The sequence below is a fragment of the Protomyctophum parallelum genome, assembly GCF_964188405.1.
Source record: "Protomyctophum parallelum genome assembly, chromosome: 6".
Taxonomy (NCBI): domain Eukaryota; kingdom Metazoa; phylum Chordata; class Actinopteri; order Myctophiformes; family Myctophidae; genus Protomyctophum; species Protomyctophum parallelum.
Window position 1 is genome coordinate 29,757,335 of NC_139701.1, and position 15,095 is coordinate 29,772,429.

Consider the following 15,095-nt stretch of genomic DNA (forward strand, 5'->3'; position numbering starts at 1 on the left):
CCTGTGAGCCCAGGATACCCCGTCCCGCCTACCCACAGCCTTATCCCCAATCGCCTATCCCTCCACTCAAACCCTTTTCGCCTCTGCTCTCCAACTCCCCCTTACTTGACCTTGTCCCACCTCTCTTCTCTCTCCTCCTGCTCATTCCCTTAGTTCTCATCATCCCCAACTCCCAGTGTCTTTACTCTTTTTGGTCCCAGAACCTCCATCCATCTATCCTTCCTCCTAGTCACTGCTCCTCATCATCTGTGTTGCCTCTGCCCGCCCCCCACATCTTCTTCTAACTCCCTCCATCCTTCTCATCGCTCTGGTCTTCCATCACCAGGACAGGAAGGCTTCACTTCCTGTACTGCCCTCTGTTGGTCATGTAGTGTCAGAAATACATTTGCCATTTCCTCAACAGATCAGTGGTTCTCAAACTTTCAATTTGCAACTGTAATTTCACGGATCCATAGTTACATACACTGTGTGGGGTCACTGAACCCCACTTTGAGAACCACTGAGCTAGAAAATGCTTAAGAGTAATCCACAAGTTTCCCAAGGAAGCTTAGAGAAGGAATGATCATGGTCACGCCATGACACTTTCATGGGTTGCAAATCTCGCACCAGAAGTTCCATGAATACATGGCAGTGAACCGAGACAGCTGGACCACCTCATAACAAACATTATTTATGAACCATTGAAACCTGTGTCATATAATCGGTTCAGGAATATAAAAGAACATCATTACAAGTACATCATTTAATTTGAGGATCTAAACAGCAGCAGTTTCTGTCTCGGAGGTATCGCAAGATTTGGCTACCAGACAGGAAACGGTGGACAGTCTCTTGGTACTTGATACGTTCAGAAATGTACTTTGTGCTCTTTAGATATCTCTACAAAATTACACAGTGTATACATCGAAAAGCAACACAGCAGACAATAATATGTCTTCTGTTATTTTCCAGAAGCGATTACTTTACAAAAGGTTTCAGTCATTCAGAAATGGTGTCACTGGGCTCTGACTGACTCCAATGCATTCCACCAAACATCCGGGTGTAGTTTGGCTCCCATGGTGCGACGAATCTGCCGTCTGGAATGGAATTGCATGATAGCGAAAATGACGGCAGTGACCTTACCTCCATTCCATCTACCTTGAAGTTTCCTAGGAATATTACTAACAGACTCTCTTTTCCCAGTGTTTCGCCCAGGTAGGAGTGGTTTTGAGGTTAGGTTTAGGCATAGTTTTTGTGAGGTTAAAGGTTAGGGCTTAGGCATATATCCACACCCACCTGGGCGACACAACAAAGAGGGGGAAAATGTTGTGTGTAAATTATGGAGATCACTTCCTGTTGTCAGTCATTCACTTTCCCTACAAGATATCTATCCAAACAGCTGATTCAAATTAATAATCACTGCTTATTATCAAACATTCATTTCGATGTGTGTGTGTGTGTGTGTGTGTGTGTGTGTGTGTGTGTGTGTGTGTGTGTGTGTGTGTGTGTGTGTGTGTGTGTGTGTGTGTGTGTGTGTGTGTGTTTGTGCAGAGCTGTAGCTGATGTTTTGTTGCCCTACTCACAACTATCTTCTGGTTATAATACAGCACAGCACACGTGACTCTGCTACTACCAGACCGGGCGCTAACGACGGTGCTGTGTGTGTGCAAACTGACCTAGATATGGAGCTGGATATAGTCAGGTAGATACACAAGTGTGAGAATTGTATTTGAAACCTTCGTAATGCAAAATAATATAACTTTAGTTTAAAGACACAAGACGGTGCCCTCTCCATTTGTAATTTGTTTTAAAAATACAGAAAGTATTAAATAAAAAGGTCAGCAGATGAGGTGAGGAAGGGTAGGGACCGGGTGAGGTAGATGGAGGTAGAGAGACGAAGCAGACACTGCTGAAAACATTTAGACATTTAGCATTTGACTGCATTACAGGAGTTCATGGTTTGCAACCAGCACATAGAGCCCCACAATATACAGTAATATGACCTCAAGGAGATGATGTACTGTAGGACACATGTACTGTACACAGTCAATCACACAAAACTCAGGACAGGCACAGACATAATGCATTAGACAAAAGCTGTTGCTCTTACCTGCAATAATACGAAACCAGCCGGTGCACAGCTCCTCAGCCATTTACAGCTTTCTCCATGGAACCCCAACCATCCATCCCCCCCCAACCCCCAGCCTGATGGAGGGATGAATAGACAGCTGGATGGCCGGATGGATGGATGAAAGAGACAGGCAGTCTGTTGGGGCAATAAGAGAGGCCTGGATCAGGAGGAGTAACAGCGAGCTGTGCCTGATGCTAAGGGGACACACAGAGACAGACCCTTTTCGCCTGTACCCAATGCACAAGCACACACAGGCAGAGGCACAGATGTGACGGTGCAGAATGGTAAAGGTGGAGTCTGCTCTAGGTGGGACAGTGACCAGGCTTACATTCACTTTACTGCAGTACAAAATCACACACAACTGAAAATGGAACAGAGCATTTCAGTTTTTCTATTCTAAAACATTGGATAAAAAAAAAGAACAGAGAGCTAAACAGTAAATAAAATCACAGAACTCAAAGTTAACAGGAGCCCTCGTACAAGGTTTCTTTGACTATGCATCCACCTCTTGGTACCACAGCACCTCAAAGGCCCTTAAAACAAGGCTCCAGACCTCCCAAAACAAACTGGTCAGGCTCCTACTTGGCCTCACCCCCGAACCCACCTCACCCCTGCCCACTTTGACAGGCTGGGATGGCTTAGGGTCGTCGACAGAGTACAGCATCTTGCAATGGGTCTGGTCCACAAGATTCGATACACCACCAAGATACCCATGTACCTGTCTAAATACTTCCTTAATGTAAACGAAGTCCACACCCACAACACCAGAGGGAGTGCAACAAACCATGTACAACCCAGATTCGGCACAAACAAGGGACTAAATTCTTTTCGCTCCTATGCCACCAAAATGTGGAACGCCCTACCAACAGTCATTAAGACATGTGAATCCCTTGACTCCTTCAAAACCGCTCTCAAAGGGCACCTACGGACGGCTGCAATTCGAAACTGGCCTCTGTAAAATCTGAATCCCCCCCACCCCCCCACCCCATTTCCCTCACTGTATATTGTATATTGTATATTTTCCCAGTGCTTGTATATTTTCCCTTTTTTGCTTCCCATATGATGAATTCCTGTTCTGTTCTTTAGCTACATAGAAATGTCTATTTGTATGTCTCTAAATGGGTGTATGTCTTTAAATGTTTTGATGAATTGAACAATGTGGACCCTGTTGTAAACAAGTGTAATGCTTAATTGGGTCGTCCACTCACAGTTGACAGTCTTTGTATTGAGTTTGTGCTTGAAATGTACTGTAAATTCTACAAACTGTTAATAAATATTTCAATCAATCAAAAAAAAAAAGACCTAGATAACATGGTATGAAGAATCATGTCTGTGTGAGAGGAGAGAGGAGAACACAACAATGGCATGTGCTGTTGGCGCCACCTGCTGTCGAATTTAATGCAACGCTTTCTCTGGGCACATCCCTATCCCTTTCTTCTGCTTTTCCTCTCACTCCCCCTCTACCCCCTCTTCTTTCTACTCTGTGCCAGAATCATGTCTAGGGTTGATAAAGAACTATTAACTATGGAAGGCTACGGTTACAGCGTTGTTGTGCAAAAACATTCCCACAGCAAAGTAATAACTGGAAAATAGGACAAGAACAAGCTAATAAAAGGTGATCCGCTTCCGATCAGGGTTTTCGGGACCGATCCCGATTGTTTTTCCTCACGATTGGCCGATACCGACCTTGAATATTTCCAAATGTATATGTTAAAACCCACATCAAAACTGTTCCTGTGTGTGTGGAGGAAGGGGAGAATGTTTAGGCCTGTCACACAGAGGCAAAACGATATTATACGGCTTTACCGACATGCTAATGGGGGACCATTTAAAACAAAGGTGGCTTGCTGTGGTTCGCTACTAACTTAAATTTGCATGCATAGGGGGTGAAGCGCTTCCAATGTAGGCTATCTTTGTTGTTTTTCTTGTTTTTTCGCCGACATTTTTCAGAAGTTAGACTGGTCCAGCACGAAAATTATATTATAGCGTTAGTTCACCACCAAGTGTCACTGTTGCACAGCCTAACACAGACACAGACAGGCCAGGGAGGAGGGCTTGTACAGTACAGTACAGTACAGTACAGTACAGTACAGTACAGTACAGTACAGTACAGTACAGTACAGTACAGTACCACTCACTTCAGACGGGTCAGATTTTTGGGTTTACGTTCTTTTAGGCTATACAAGAATACTAAACACGGACTGCCTGGTTGGGCAAGTCCTCTAGTCTATGCTGTCCAGAGGCTGCCTTTCAATCAGGCTGTGTGTTGACTTGACAAAGGCAATAGGTTTCATTCAAGCACAGGGACCCCTTCGACTTTTATGAATAGACGTGATGACCGTGAATTTAGATTTTGGTCATGTTGATGTCGCTTCTATTGTTGACTACTAGTCTCCCATCATCCGTTCCGAGGTGTTTTGGAGAAATATATTCACCGATCTAACTTCAATGATGAATGCACTACTAGTCTACTCACCGGGGGAGAGCTGAGCCTGAGCAAGAACCTGCAGACAGACGGGCTTCAAAAACAGCGCACCTACTGTAGGACCCTGAATGAGAAATGCGTAATGTATAAACATCACACCCACCCTCCGTTCACTCCACTGACTCCCCATCGGGGTTTTTCTTTTCTTTAACTGTTCAAAAGCGATATGAGAGTTCAATGCGTTCTATTTAAAAACCGCTTCCGCAAGTGTTTCCAATATAGCTGACTTATTCGCATTTTGAGGTGTTTCCATTTAGGAATAATGCACTAAAACAGTGCTTTATGTAAATCAAACTTCATAGTTTTTCATATCTATCATGTCCTCAATCTAGAACCCAACCTCCAACCCAACCTCCAGATCCAACCATAGACAACCTAGACCTGTTTATGTCAAATGAACGTCAAGTACATTTATAAAAGAAGACAACTAATCTTGATATCTTGGTGAAAATAGCAAGCAATCTACAAGCTCAAAACACATTGCAATGTGACACATTGTGAGCTTATACATCTACACGTACTATTTTCACCAAATTCCATAGCTTGTTTGGCCCATATAATATATACAGTATAAGGCAGTTATATTATGAGCACAGTCAGTCAGTCAGTCAGTGTTCACCCAGTTACAGTAGTTCCTGTATCTCCATGTACTGTACTCCCATCTCAACCGCTCTCTCTAACCTAGCCTTATGCGTAATTTGATGGTGAAAATAGCCTAAGAACAGGCTATTTTCGGTGCGTGACATCATTGTACATCTGACGTACATCTGGCCCACTTTCGGACCACCATTTGCACAAATCTATCACCTGCAGGGGGCGGGCTCTGTCAGAGTGACGTGGCTGTGGTTGGCCAGGCAGCAGGCCAGCATTCCTATAGCCAATTTATACAGTAGGATAGAACGACATGTGAAAAGATGCAACCCTGGCATCCCTATTTTGGGGATGTCATTATAGGCGAAGACATTTGCAACGTGTTGTGAGCTTGTAGATCAGCTATTTTTTTATAATACTGACCAGGATATCATATTGATTAAAATAAAAGTCCCCTAGGACTAGAGGCTTTACTGCTCCTTACATCAACCAGTAAAAAGTAGTTTGAATTGACTGATATTGCCATTCACAGACCCCCACATTCTCACTAGTGGGGCTAAAAGCGAAAGGGGGGAGGGTGCTCTGGAGTCACCAAATCAATAGGATTCATCCTTGCTTTTCATTTCATTCTGAATCTGACCAACATTGAAAGTCATGGACAAAAAAAGCCAACCACAGGCCTATCTCTGACTGGGGACGAATGGTGTAGTTGCCGGGACTTCTTGCCGGGACTTCTCCTAGTTCATGTTCCACCAGTCACGTCTATCCTGCAGCCGCAGACCGTTTCCTGCGCTGTATTGATATCATTCCAATCTCCTATCCTACTCTGATGATGCCAGCAGCACCATTAGTGTATATACTGTATACATACACGTATACAACCATAGACACACATACACAAGTATATAAATACACAAACGGCAGTAGTTAATGAATTTAGCCATAACGACATTCCTTTCAACAGCAGGGAAAGGGTCTGCTGTATGAGGCAGGATGCCGTGCAAAGTGCCTACGTGCTGCCCAGCCACTCATGAATCTGTTGGTGTTACCGTTCTGACGATGTCCTCCTTCTGTCATCAGCCAAGTCACTGCACTGCTCAGGGGACCATCCACCAACCCACCCCCCCCCCCCCCCCACACACACACACAAACACACACCAAGGATGAGGGTTTTCAGTGAAATTAGCAGTAGCACACACTTCCTGATTACTTGATGTGATATCGCCAACTGACTGCCCACTGGACTTGACTTGTTTAGTCTGTTTAAAACAACATTTTATATCCATAACCCATGGCATCATGTTCTTAGGGTGAGGCAGGGCAGTCATAGGCTACAACGGGGAAATGCTCAGACACATTGGGATTGCAACATTTTATTCTGTGTGCTGCTATCAGTCAGTTAGTAAACATGTCGTGAAACCTAGTGTCCCTATTATGGGCATGTCATAATAAGAAAATATAAGTAGCTGATCTACAAGCTCCCAACGCATCACAATGCAGCGTATTGTGAGCTTTTAGATGGACCGTTTTCCAGCGAAGATATTTGATGTAGACTGGCATCACCTCCAAAGTCCTAAATAAACTTCAATATGTCCAGAACTCAGCTGCCCGCCTGCTCACCAGTACCCGTTCCAGAGATCACGTTACACCAGTCCTCTGTGACCTTCACTAGCTCCCGGTCAAACAAAGAATCCATTTCAAAGCACTAAACAACCTGGCACCCCCATACCTCTGCGATCTCCTCAAACCTCATGTCCCCTCCCGCTCCCTCAGGTCTGGTGATGCTAACCTCCTCGACGTCCCCAAGACCAAACTCTGTACGTGGGGCGACAGAGCTTTTGCTTTTGCTGCCCCAACCCTGTGGAATGCGCTCCCCAAAACACTAAGAGATGCCTCCACCCTCCAAACCTTCAAAACCGCCCTCAAAACCCACCTCTTCAATATTGCTTTCCCTACATAACTTTTTTTTCCACAGTTTTTAATGTATTTATCCCTTAGCTTTTAGTGTTTATTTCTTTTCTAATAAAGTTGTTTTTATTTCGTTGCTATTCCTCTGCCTCCATGTAAAGCGCTAAATAAGTTTGAGAAATTATTATCATCCAGCCCTCCTTCCGTAACCAAGCTTCCAGTCCGCTCCCCCCAGCCAGAGTTCATACCTACTCCAGAACTGGTCTGGTCTGTGGTCTCCTACCCTAATGGTCTTGATGTCAACACTGCCCGATGTGCGTTTCTTACTCACACCAATTACCATTTCCACACAGAGCCCAAATACGCACAGCCCAACTTGCTATACTATCAGCATCTATAAACATTTCTAGACTACTAGCCTAATTAGACCGCTCCCGCTTGGCTTGGAGAGCTAGGCTGAAATTACAGAATCAAATTAAACTAGAAAAAGCACTCCTCAGGGCACAGGTCTCCACCAGGTTAGGAACGTTTGTGATGTTTGGACAAAATGTGTAGGGGTAATATGTGATTGTTTCTTTGCAAAAATATGTCTGCTGGTGGCGCTATAAAGGGCAATGTTAAAAGGGTGGACATTTGTTCCTCAATGTAGTGGAAATGTGTGTGCAAAGTTTCACAGCAATTGGATACTGCGTTCATGATTTGAAGCATTTTGTTCAAAACGGGCCACACCTGCACACTTTAGATGTCAATCTTAGCACCACGATAGAATATAATTATCACACTTGTGTGAGGTGGGCTCTTATTATCACATTCCATGCTCAGCCAATCAAATCATCACATTCCATGATACAAACACAAACACACAAAGCTGTGCATAGGAGGGGCTAACACCACACACACACACACACACACACACACACACACACACACACACACACACACACACACACACACACACACACACACACACACACACACACACACACACACACAGTGTCACACACACACACACACACACACACACACACACCTAATATAGGTTTTATGCATATTCTGTGATGGAGCCGTCAAGGCCTCCCAGTGACGCATCAATGACGCATAACACATCCTAAAATAAAGTAGGACTCAGGGGTGCAATACATTTTAAGCTGCATTCATCTTGTACTGTACAGCATTGGAGAGAGAATGGCCAGAGAGGGATAGCTACTGAGAACAAGCGTGGATTAACAGTAGCTGCGACCACGTACAGCTAGGAGCAGTCTGATTAACCAAACAAGGCAAACAAAGAAGAAGTTGAAGTATAGGACTTTAAACAATTAATACATATATGTTGAACTCAGAGACCATTGTGTTGAACTAGACTTGTGGACATCAGTCTTCTAAAGCACATGTCTAAACTTGATCCTCGACTGTTAACCAGTAACCAGTAGCACCTAAAATATAGGACTTGGGCACTACAACCACCCTGAAGTCCCTATTTGGGTATGTCATTTTATATGCAAAGATTTTCAAATGTCTTAACACTTAAGTATAGTACAAGCTGATACAGTATGTCACGTCAGTCACGATGTGTTGTGAGCATGTAGACCTGCTATTTTCACAAATTTCTAAAATGTTCAAAAATGTACAAAATGGATAATTAATCAAACAAACTCAGAATATCGATGGAGATATTTGGCCTAGAGAATTTGGCCATTAACACCCAGCCCTAAAGATTTCTGCATAAAAAAAGTCTCCTACTGGGAATTGAAGGTACTAAAAGGGGACCTGCACTGCTGGAGAATCAATCCAATCCAAACAAATAAATAGGCTATAGATCGTCGCAGTCCCGCCCCCTTTCATGACGACACCAGGCGCAGGAAATGATTCCCAATGCATTTTTCCCATAGACATTTCAAAAGGTATTTATTTAAAGATGGTTACGCCGCGGACAAAGCCAACTCGAGTCGTGATAAATCATGACAAACACAATATTTTGGACCAAACAAATAATTACAAAGAAGAAAAACACAAAAAAAGTGTTGTAACCTGCCGTTTTTTCCTTCTAATTCTTTGTTCGGCCCAATCTTTTTTGTTTGTTGTCATGATTTGTCACAACTCCAGTTGGCTTTGTACGAGGCTTAAAATGTCTTTAAATAAATACTTTTTGAAAAGTCTATGAGGAAAATGAACGGGGAATCATTTCCTGGGCCCTGGTAGGGGGTGGGACTGCGACGCTCTATGCTCGCACGCACGCACGCACGCGCGCGCGCACGCACGCACGCACACACGCACACACGCACACACGCACACACGCACACACACACACACACACACACACACACACACACACACACACACACACACACACACACACACACACACACACACACACACACACACACACTTATACTTTGGTGTGGGACACAATGTGCCTCCAAGTATAAATCAATCGCTCATTTGCTTCACACAAACTCCAGTGTCAAATAAGCATATGTTCTCCTATTTCCTCAAAGTAATCCTCAGCTCACCCACACACTGCTGGTGAACAGCTCACCCATATCCCTCTAACAAATGCACTTCCGGAAAGATTCTCAGCTCTGCCTTATATGAGCACAGGGCAACTCGGCAGCAGTGTCTATATGACACTCAAGCACCCACGATTTAATCACAGAACATCCCAAGCCTGACATTCAGTGAGCTTGCAAATAGACACTTCAAACTAAACTCCCACCTGACATTCTGACTGATCAACGTGACTGACCAATTCAAAAGGACATCATCTGACAGCAGCTTACTCATGAATCTTCACTAAAACTCAGTGTCGCTGACTGAAAATAATAGACTTTCAAGGAAAGAAATGCTACAGGGCCAGATGACTCATTCACCCAACATTGGATAATTATTGTGAGTATATTCAATCTATTTGAGGCTAGCTGACTGTCAGGTTGATAGTTACTCTCCCTCCCACAGAAGGGGGGGGGGGATTCCCCCCATGAAAAATCCATGGCGAGTCCCTCAGGGAACACTTTCTTATTTACACCAACAGTCTTGGCTGGGGAGACAACTGTGACAGTTGAACATATAGATATACACCTCTGGGAGCTTGCTCAAGGGCACTCACAATATCTAGCCTCTCATTAAATAAATGTTACCCCTGTTCTTTCTAGTTCCTACCGGTAAAAGAAGACTTAGTTCACAATAATGATAACCTTGTCTTTGAGCCCCTGTCCTACTGACATCAGCAAGTCTCAACAGGCCTAGGCCGACTGAAAACTATTTAGGCTAAATACCTCCCTCCCCAACCAGACACCGGCAAAACAAGAGTTGTATATGTATACATTTTCCAAGAAATGTGTGAAGTGCTTTGGTATTATCTTTAAACTTCAGCCAACTAAAGTCCCCCCCCCCCCCAATACTGTAGCATCACTGTATCAAGTATCTGCTAATGGAAGATGTTTCAATTCAACGCCCAACAGCTCCTTATATAATCACACCCTGGGTGACCGTGTTAATAATGAAACAGCTCAGTAATTTTCCCAAACGGTGAGTTGTTTTTCTGTGGTGTACGTGTACAAGACACAACTAGCACTAAGATTGTCAGAAGACATGCTTCACTCCAGTCCCTGTCTTTTACTTCCATTATCTTCCCCTCCACCCCGGCCTCCCTGCAATCAACTGCAATATTCCATTTCCCTCTCTGGATCTTGGTTATGTAATAATTAGAGCCTGAGTGATATATCAGTCTGGCCACTTTTTGACATCAGCAGTATCAGCAATTATGTAGCCTATGTGTCCAGATTTAACCACTTTCCATTGGAAGGCTTGTTTTTAGTAAAAAAAAAGATGTGAAGAACCATCTTCACAACGGCAACCACAGGTTGAGTCACGAAATGATAAACATTAAAGGGATATTTCACTCAAATAATTGCACAATTGTGTGCAATTGTACATAGAGCTAGATGTGGGCTTGAGGGTTCAGCTATCGTTGAGAAATAGAGCGCCGCAGTCCCGCCCCCTTTCAGAACGACAAGTGGCCCGGGAAATAATTCTCCATTCATTTTGCCCATTGGCTTTTCAAAAAGTATTTATTTAAAGACGTATGTTTTACTTGTGTTCGATTATTCATTATTATTTGGTGTAAAAAAAAAGAAAACTTTTGAATAAAAACAAAGTTAAAAAAAATAAAAATAAAGACGTTTACACCACAGACAAAGCCAACTCGAGTTGTGGTAAATCATGACAATAAATACAATGTTTTGGGCCGATCAAATAATTACAAAGAAGAAAATAAAGGCAGAGTACAATACGTTTTGTTTAGTTTTTTTCTTCTTCCTAATTATTATACACATTACTACTGTACATTATTATTATTATTATTAATACCGTATACTGTTTTTCTAAATACTCAAACTAAGTCGCTTTACAAAATCAGAACCAAAATACAAAACAACTATAGGAAAAATAGTTATTCCGGTTTTATAATTCATTTAGTCCTCTTTCTCTCAGCAGGATAACATACCAGCGTAAAGTCAGTATTACGATAAGACAATTCCAAAAATGCACAGAATGTACAAGATGAGGTGACTGATTTCATAGTGCTAACAAGGTCATTAAGCTCTGTGCATGACTCTTTTGCAGTAGGTGGCAATCGTGACATTCCTGTCTCCAGCGGAATTTAACTGGAAATAGTTCAAATCAAAGCATTCTGTCTACCGAGCAATCTTCGTTCCTACTCTATGGTCATGAAGTGTGCGTCATGACTGAAAGAATAAGGTCGCGAATACAAGCGGCCAAAATTAGTTCTCTCAGACGGGTGGCAGGCATCTCCCTTAGAGAAAGGGTGAGAAGTTCAGTCACACGAGAGAGACTCAGTAGATTCGCTGCTTCTTCACTTGAAAGGAACCATCTTAGGTGCCAGTGGTTTGGGCATCTGGTAAGGATGCCCAAACCACCCTAGGGAGGTCCTCGATGCACGTCCCACTGGAAGGAGACCCCCGGAAAATCAAGGATGAGATGGAGGGATTATATCTCCAAAATCGTCTGGGAATGCCTCAGGATGCCCCAGAATTAAGTAATTAATGTTGCTCTGGAGAGGGAAGTTTGGAGCTCTCTGGTGGAGCTGTGGCCCCCGCAAACTGAATTGACTAGAAACAGGAAACAGGAATGCCACCTTCTGAAAAAGGGAATAGGCCTACAGCCATCAGCCATGCACAGAGCCTATTCAATGTAGGTGTTCCTCTTGGCCAAAGATTGTTCTTTTTTGTGAGATCAAATGTTGTAATAGCTACCTTAGACGAATACTGGTTCTCAACCTTTTCAGGCCACAAAATGTTTGGAGGGCATGTTCACTGTAAACAGGAACTGCGATGATGGAGTGTTCCAGCAGAGGTGCTTTAACATTGAGTGCTCGGGTGCACTTCCGCATTTGCCAACCAAAACTTTGTTGGGGGGTTATCTCGCCGGTTCAGTCTCTATCCTTCTTTAAAGTTTATACTCTATGGATGTAGTCCAGGAAGTAAGTGAGCCCATGATGACATCAGAGACACTGGGCCCCCAGTAAGGCTATCCAACGTTGAAGATGCCACTACCTACTGGCGAAATGTGGAATTGCAGCACTTGTCAGGGCTAGGCTAGGCTAAACTTCCGCTCGCCCAAGCCATTGAGTTATAATTATACTTCCGGAAGTCTTCCGGGTGCTTCAAAATAACCTGACGCTGCCAGATCCAAGAAGCTTGCTACACAAATTTGTTTCACAGCTTATTGGGATCTGGGATCGCGGAAGCAAATTCTATGACGGGGCTGTTCCTTTTTTTCAAGATACTTGGTAGATGATTGGATGGGACCGTCTGTCTATCACCATGTGGGCGTGCAAACACAACCAATCATATTGACGTGTCTATATAGCTTCACATCCAGTTTCGCACATATCCCGCCCTTAGCTCACGCTGATTGGTTCGGTACGGAACGGATTGGTGTCAGCTCAACTCCCTGAGAGATCCCAGATGAAGGCTGTGTTGGGGAACATGGTTACCCAATACCGCCCCCATCTGGCAGCGTCAGGCTAGCTTCAAAACGCCACTGAGCAACTTCGACTGAAATGAATAGCGGGGGGGGCGGGGCTAACTCTCCAGTTCGGTCTCTATCCTTCTTTATACTCTATGTCTATGGGCTCACTGCTAAAATATAAAATCACATATTACACACAAAGTACCAGGAAAGTGTTCTATAACTTCTAAACGTCATTAACATAAATTATATTTTTTGCAAAAAGGGTGAAGTTTCCCTTTAAGATGTAGGCGTTGAGGCCTTTAGTTTGACTAATAAGTTCCCAATTATTTTTGGTGGATGCATGAATACAAAAGAAAAAATAAATAAACCCCTAAAACCCAAATTGGGTTGTTTAGTGTTTACACCATAAATGTTGCAACAGAGGGTACAATTCCCTTTTTGTATTTGCGTATTTCTTTTTTGTAACGTTTTTATGTTATGCTAAAATCAAATCAAATCAAAATCAAACAACTTGCCCACGGACACGCCCTCAGCATTTTGTTAATACCGGTAATCATTAATCCAATATGCAGGCAGCAGTGTCATTTCCAACTCGACAAACCCAGAGCCTTAGAATTATACGGCTCTGGACAAACCATAATTTTTTGATATACGATATACTGTTGCTGCGCAACGATATCTTTCTGAAACTTGATACGCTGTTTCGCTTACAGACTTATTGCAGTGCACTTTACAAAAGTTTACAAGTTGTTCACTACTTCACTTCACGTGCCATGGTGACTGGTGGCTCAACTGCTAGCTACTGTACCTTTTACACACGCTTCTTCTTCTGTCCTCTTCTTTCACCAAAGCAAGCAGAGTTTTCAGATGAATCGGGTCAAAGGCACTCTATAATTGTAGCCGTTTAGTGTAGCCGACGGTGCTGCTGTGATATGCATGGTGATGGTAGGTTTGGTGAGGTCGCTGTTGTGCCTGCTAGCTCTCGGGGGTGTGGAGGGCAGGGGAAGGGGTGCTGCTGGGGCATGTAGTTTACTCCGTGACTGGCAGATCCAGTTCAACAACTCTACTCTCCTTAAGTAGGACCAGACAGTACCTGCATAACAGTAGGTAGACAGCAGACACTGACAGACGAAGAAAAATTGCTGTATTGATGATGATTTTATAATGTACATTATAATCCATATTATATTATATTATCCATATTATAACTCAAGCTAGGCAATGCATTTTATATGATTATGTGAATTCTCAATAACCTACACTATACACAGCCTTCCACTGCATAAAGTAAGTCAGTCTGGTGCTATCATCTCAGCTATACTGATGTGATGATGATACTTCATAGCATGTTAACAAGCTGGTGGTTGTACTCAATCACACATTTCCAAGACAATCTGCTGCAGTTCAAACCAGGCATCAGATAGGGAACAAAGGGAATTTAAGTTACTTTAGATGTGGCATGGTTATTGCGTATTGGTGCCAATATGTAAAAGTACAGTACAGTGGTGAGTGCGTATACCCGAAAACAATAACCTGAAGATGTTTTGCACAAATAACATGTTATATTTAGCAATCAATGAAGGTCAAAGTCTCAGTGTCATCGTTGAGAGGATAAGCACCATGCCGAGAGAGAGCAATTCACCACTGACATCAAAGCCATATGCCTCTGGATCATTCAAGAATGTGCTTGTTTTTTGTTTTGTTTTTAAAGCATTTCATGTAAAAACTGTGTACCAAAAATAAATGGTTCCCACTTCCCACGGATAAACTGCCACCAGAAAAGTATGAATGTATCAAAACAACATTGATTGATCAAACATAACGAATAATCAATGCAAAGTTCGCTTTGGGCCAATAATTTCTCATTTAGTAACAGTGTGGAGAGCGGCTGAAAAATTGCGCAAGATTGATTTGAAATGGAATTCGTTTTCCCCAGTGTTCAACAATGATGGTTTGCTTTTGGACAATCGTCCTATTCGTTTTCCCAGATGGAGTTCCAAGGGGATTCATACT

General features: G+C 43.1%; 1 protein-coding gene across 3 annotated transcripts in view; it reads right to left on the reverse strand.

Annotated features, from left to right (window-relative positions):
• Nucleotides 1-14,046, reverse strand: part of sgip1a (SH3GL interacting endocytic adaptor 1a) — an 84,748-nt gene extending 70,702 nt beyond the window's left edge. For all 3 annotated transcript variants that reach the window (XM_083767329.1, XM_083767328.1, XM_083767327.1), the window contains exons 1-2: nt 13,891-14,046; nt 2,087-2,242 (exon numbers count right to left, since the gene is read on the reverse strand). In XM_083767329.1, coding sequence (XP_083623455.1) covers nt 2,087-2,129 — 43 coding nt within the window. In that variant the 5' untranslated portion in view covers nt 2,130-2,242; nt 13,891-14,046. The remainder of the gene's footprint in view (nt 1-2,086; nt 2,243-13,890) is intronic.
• Nucleotides 14,047-15,095: the final 1,049 nt, after the last annotated feature.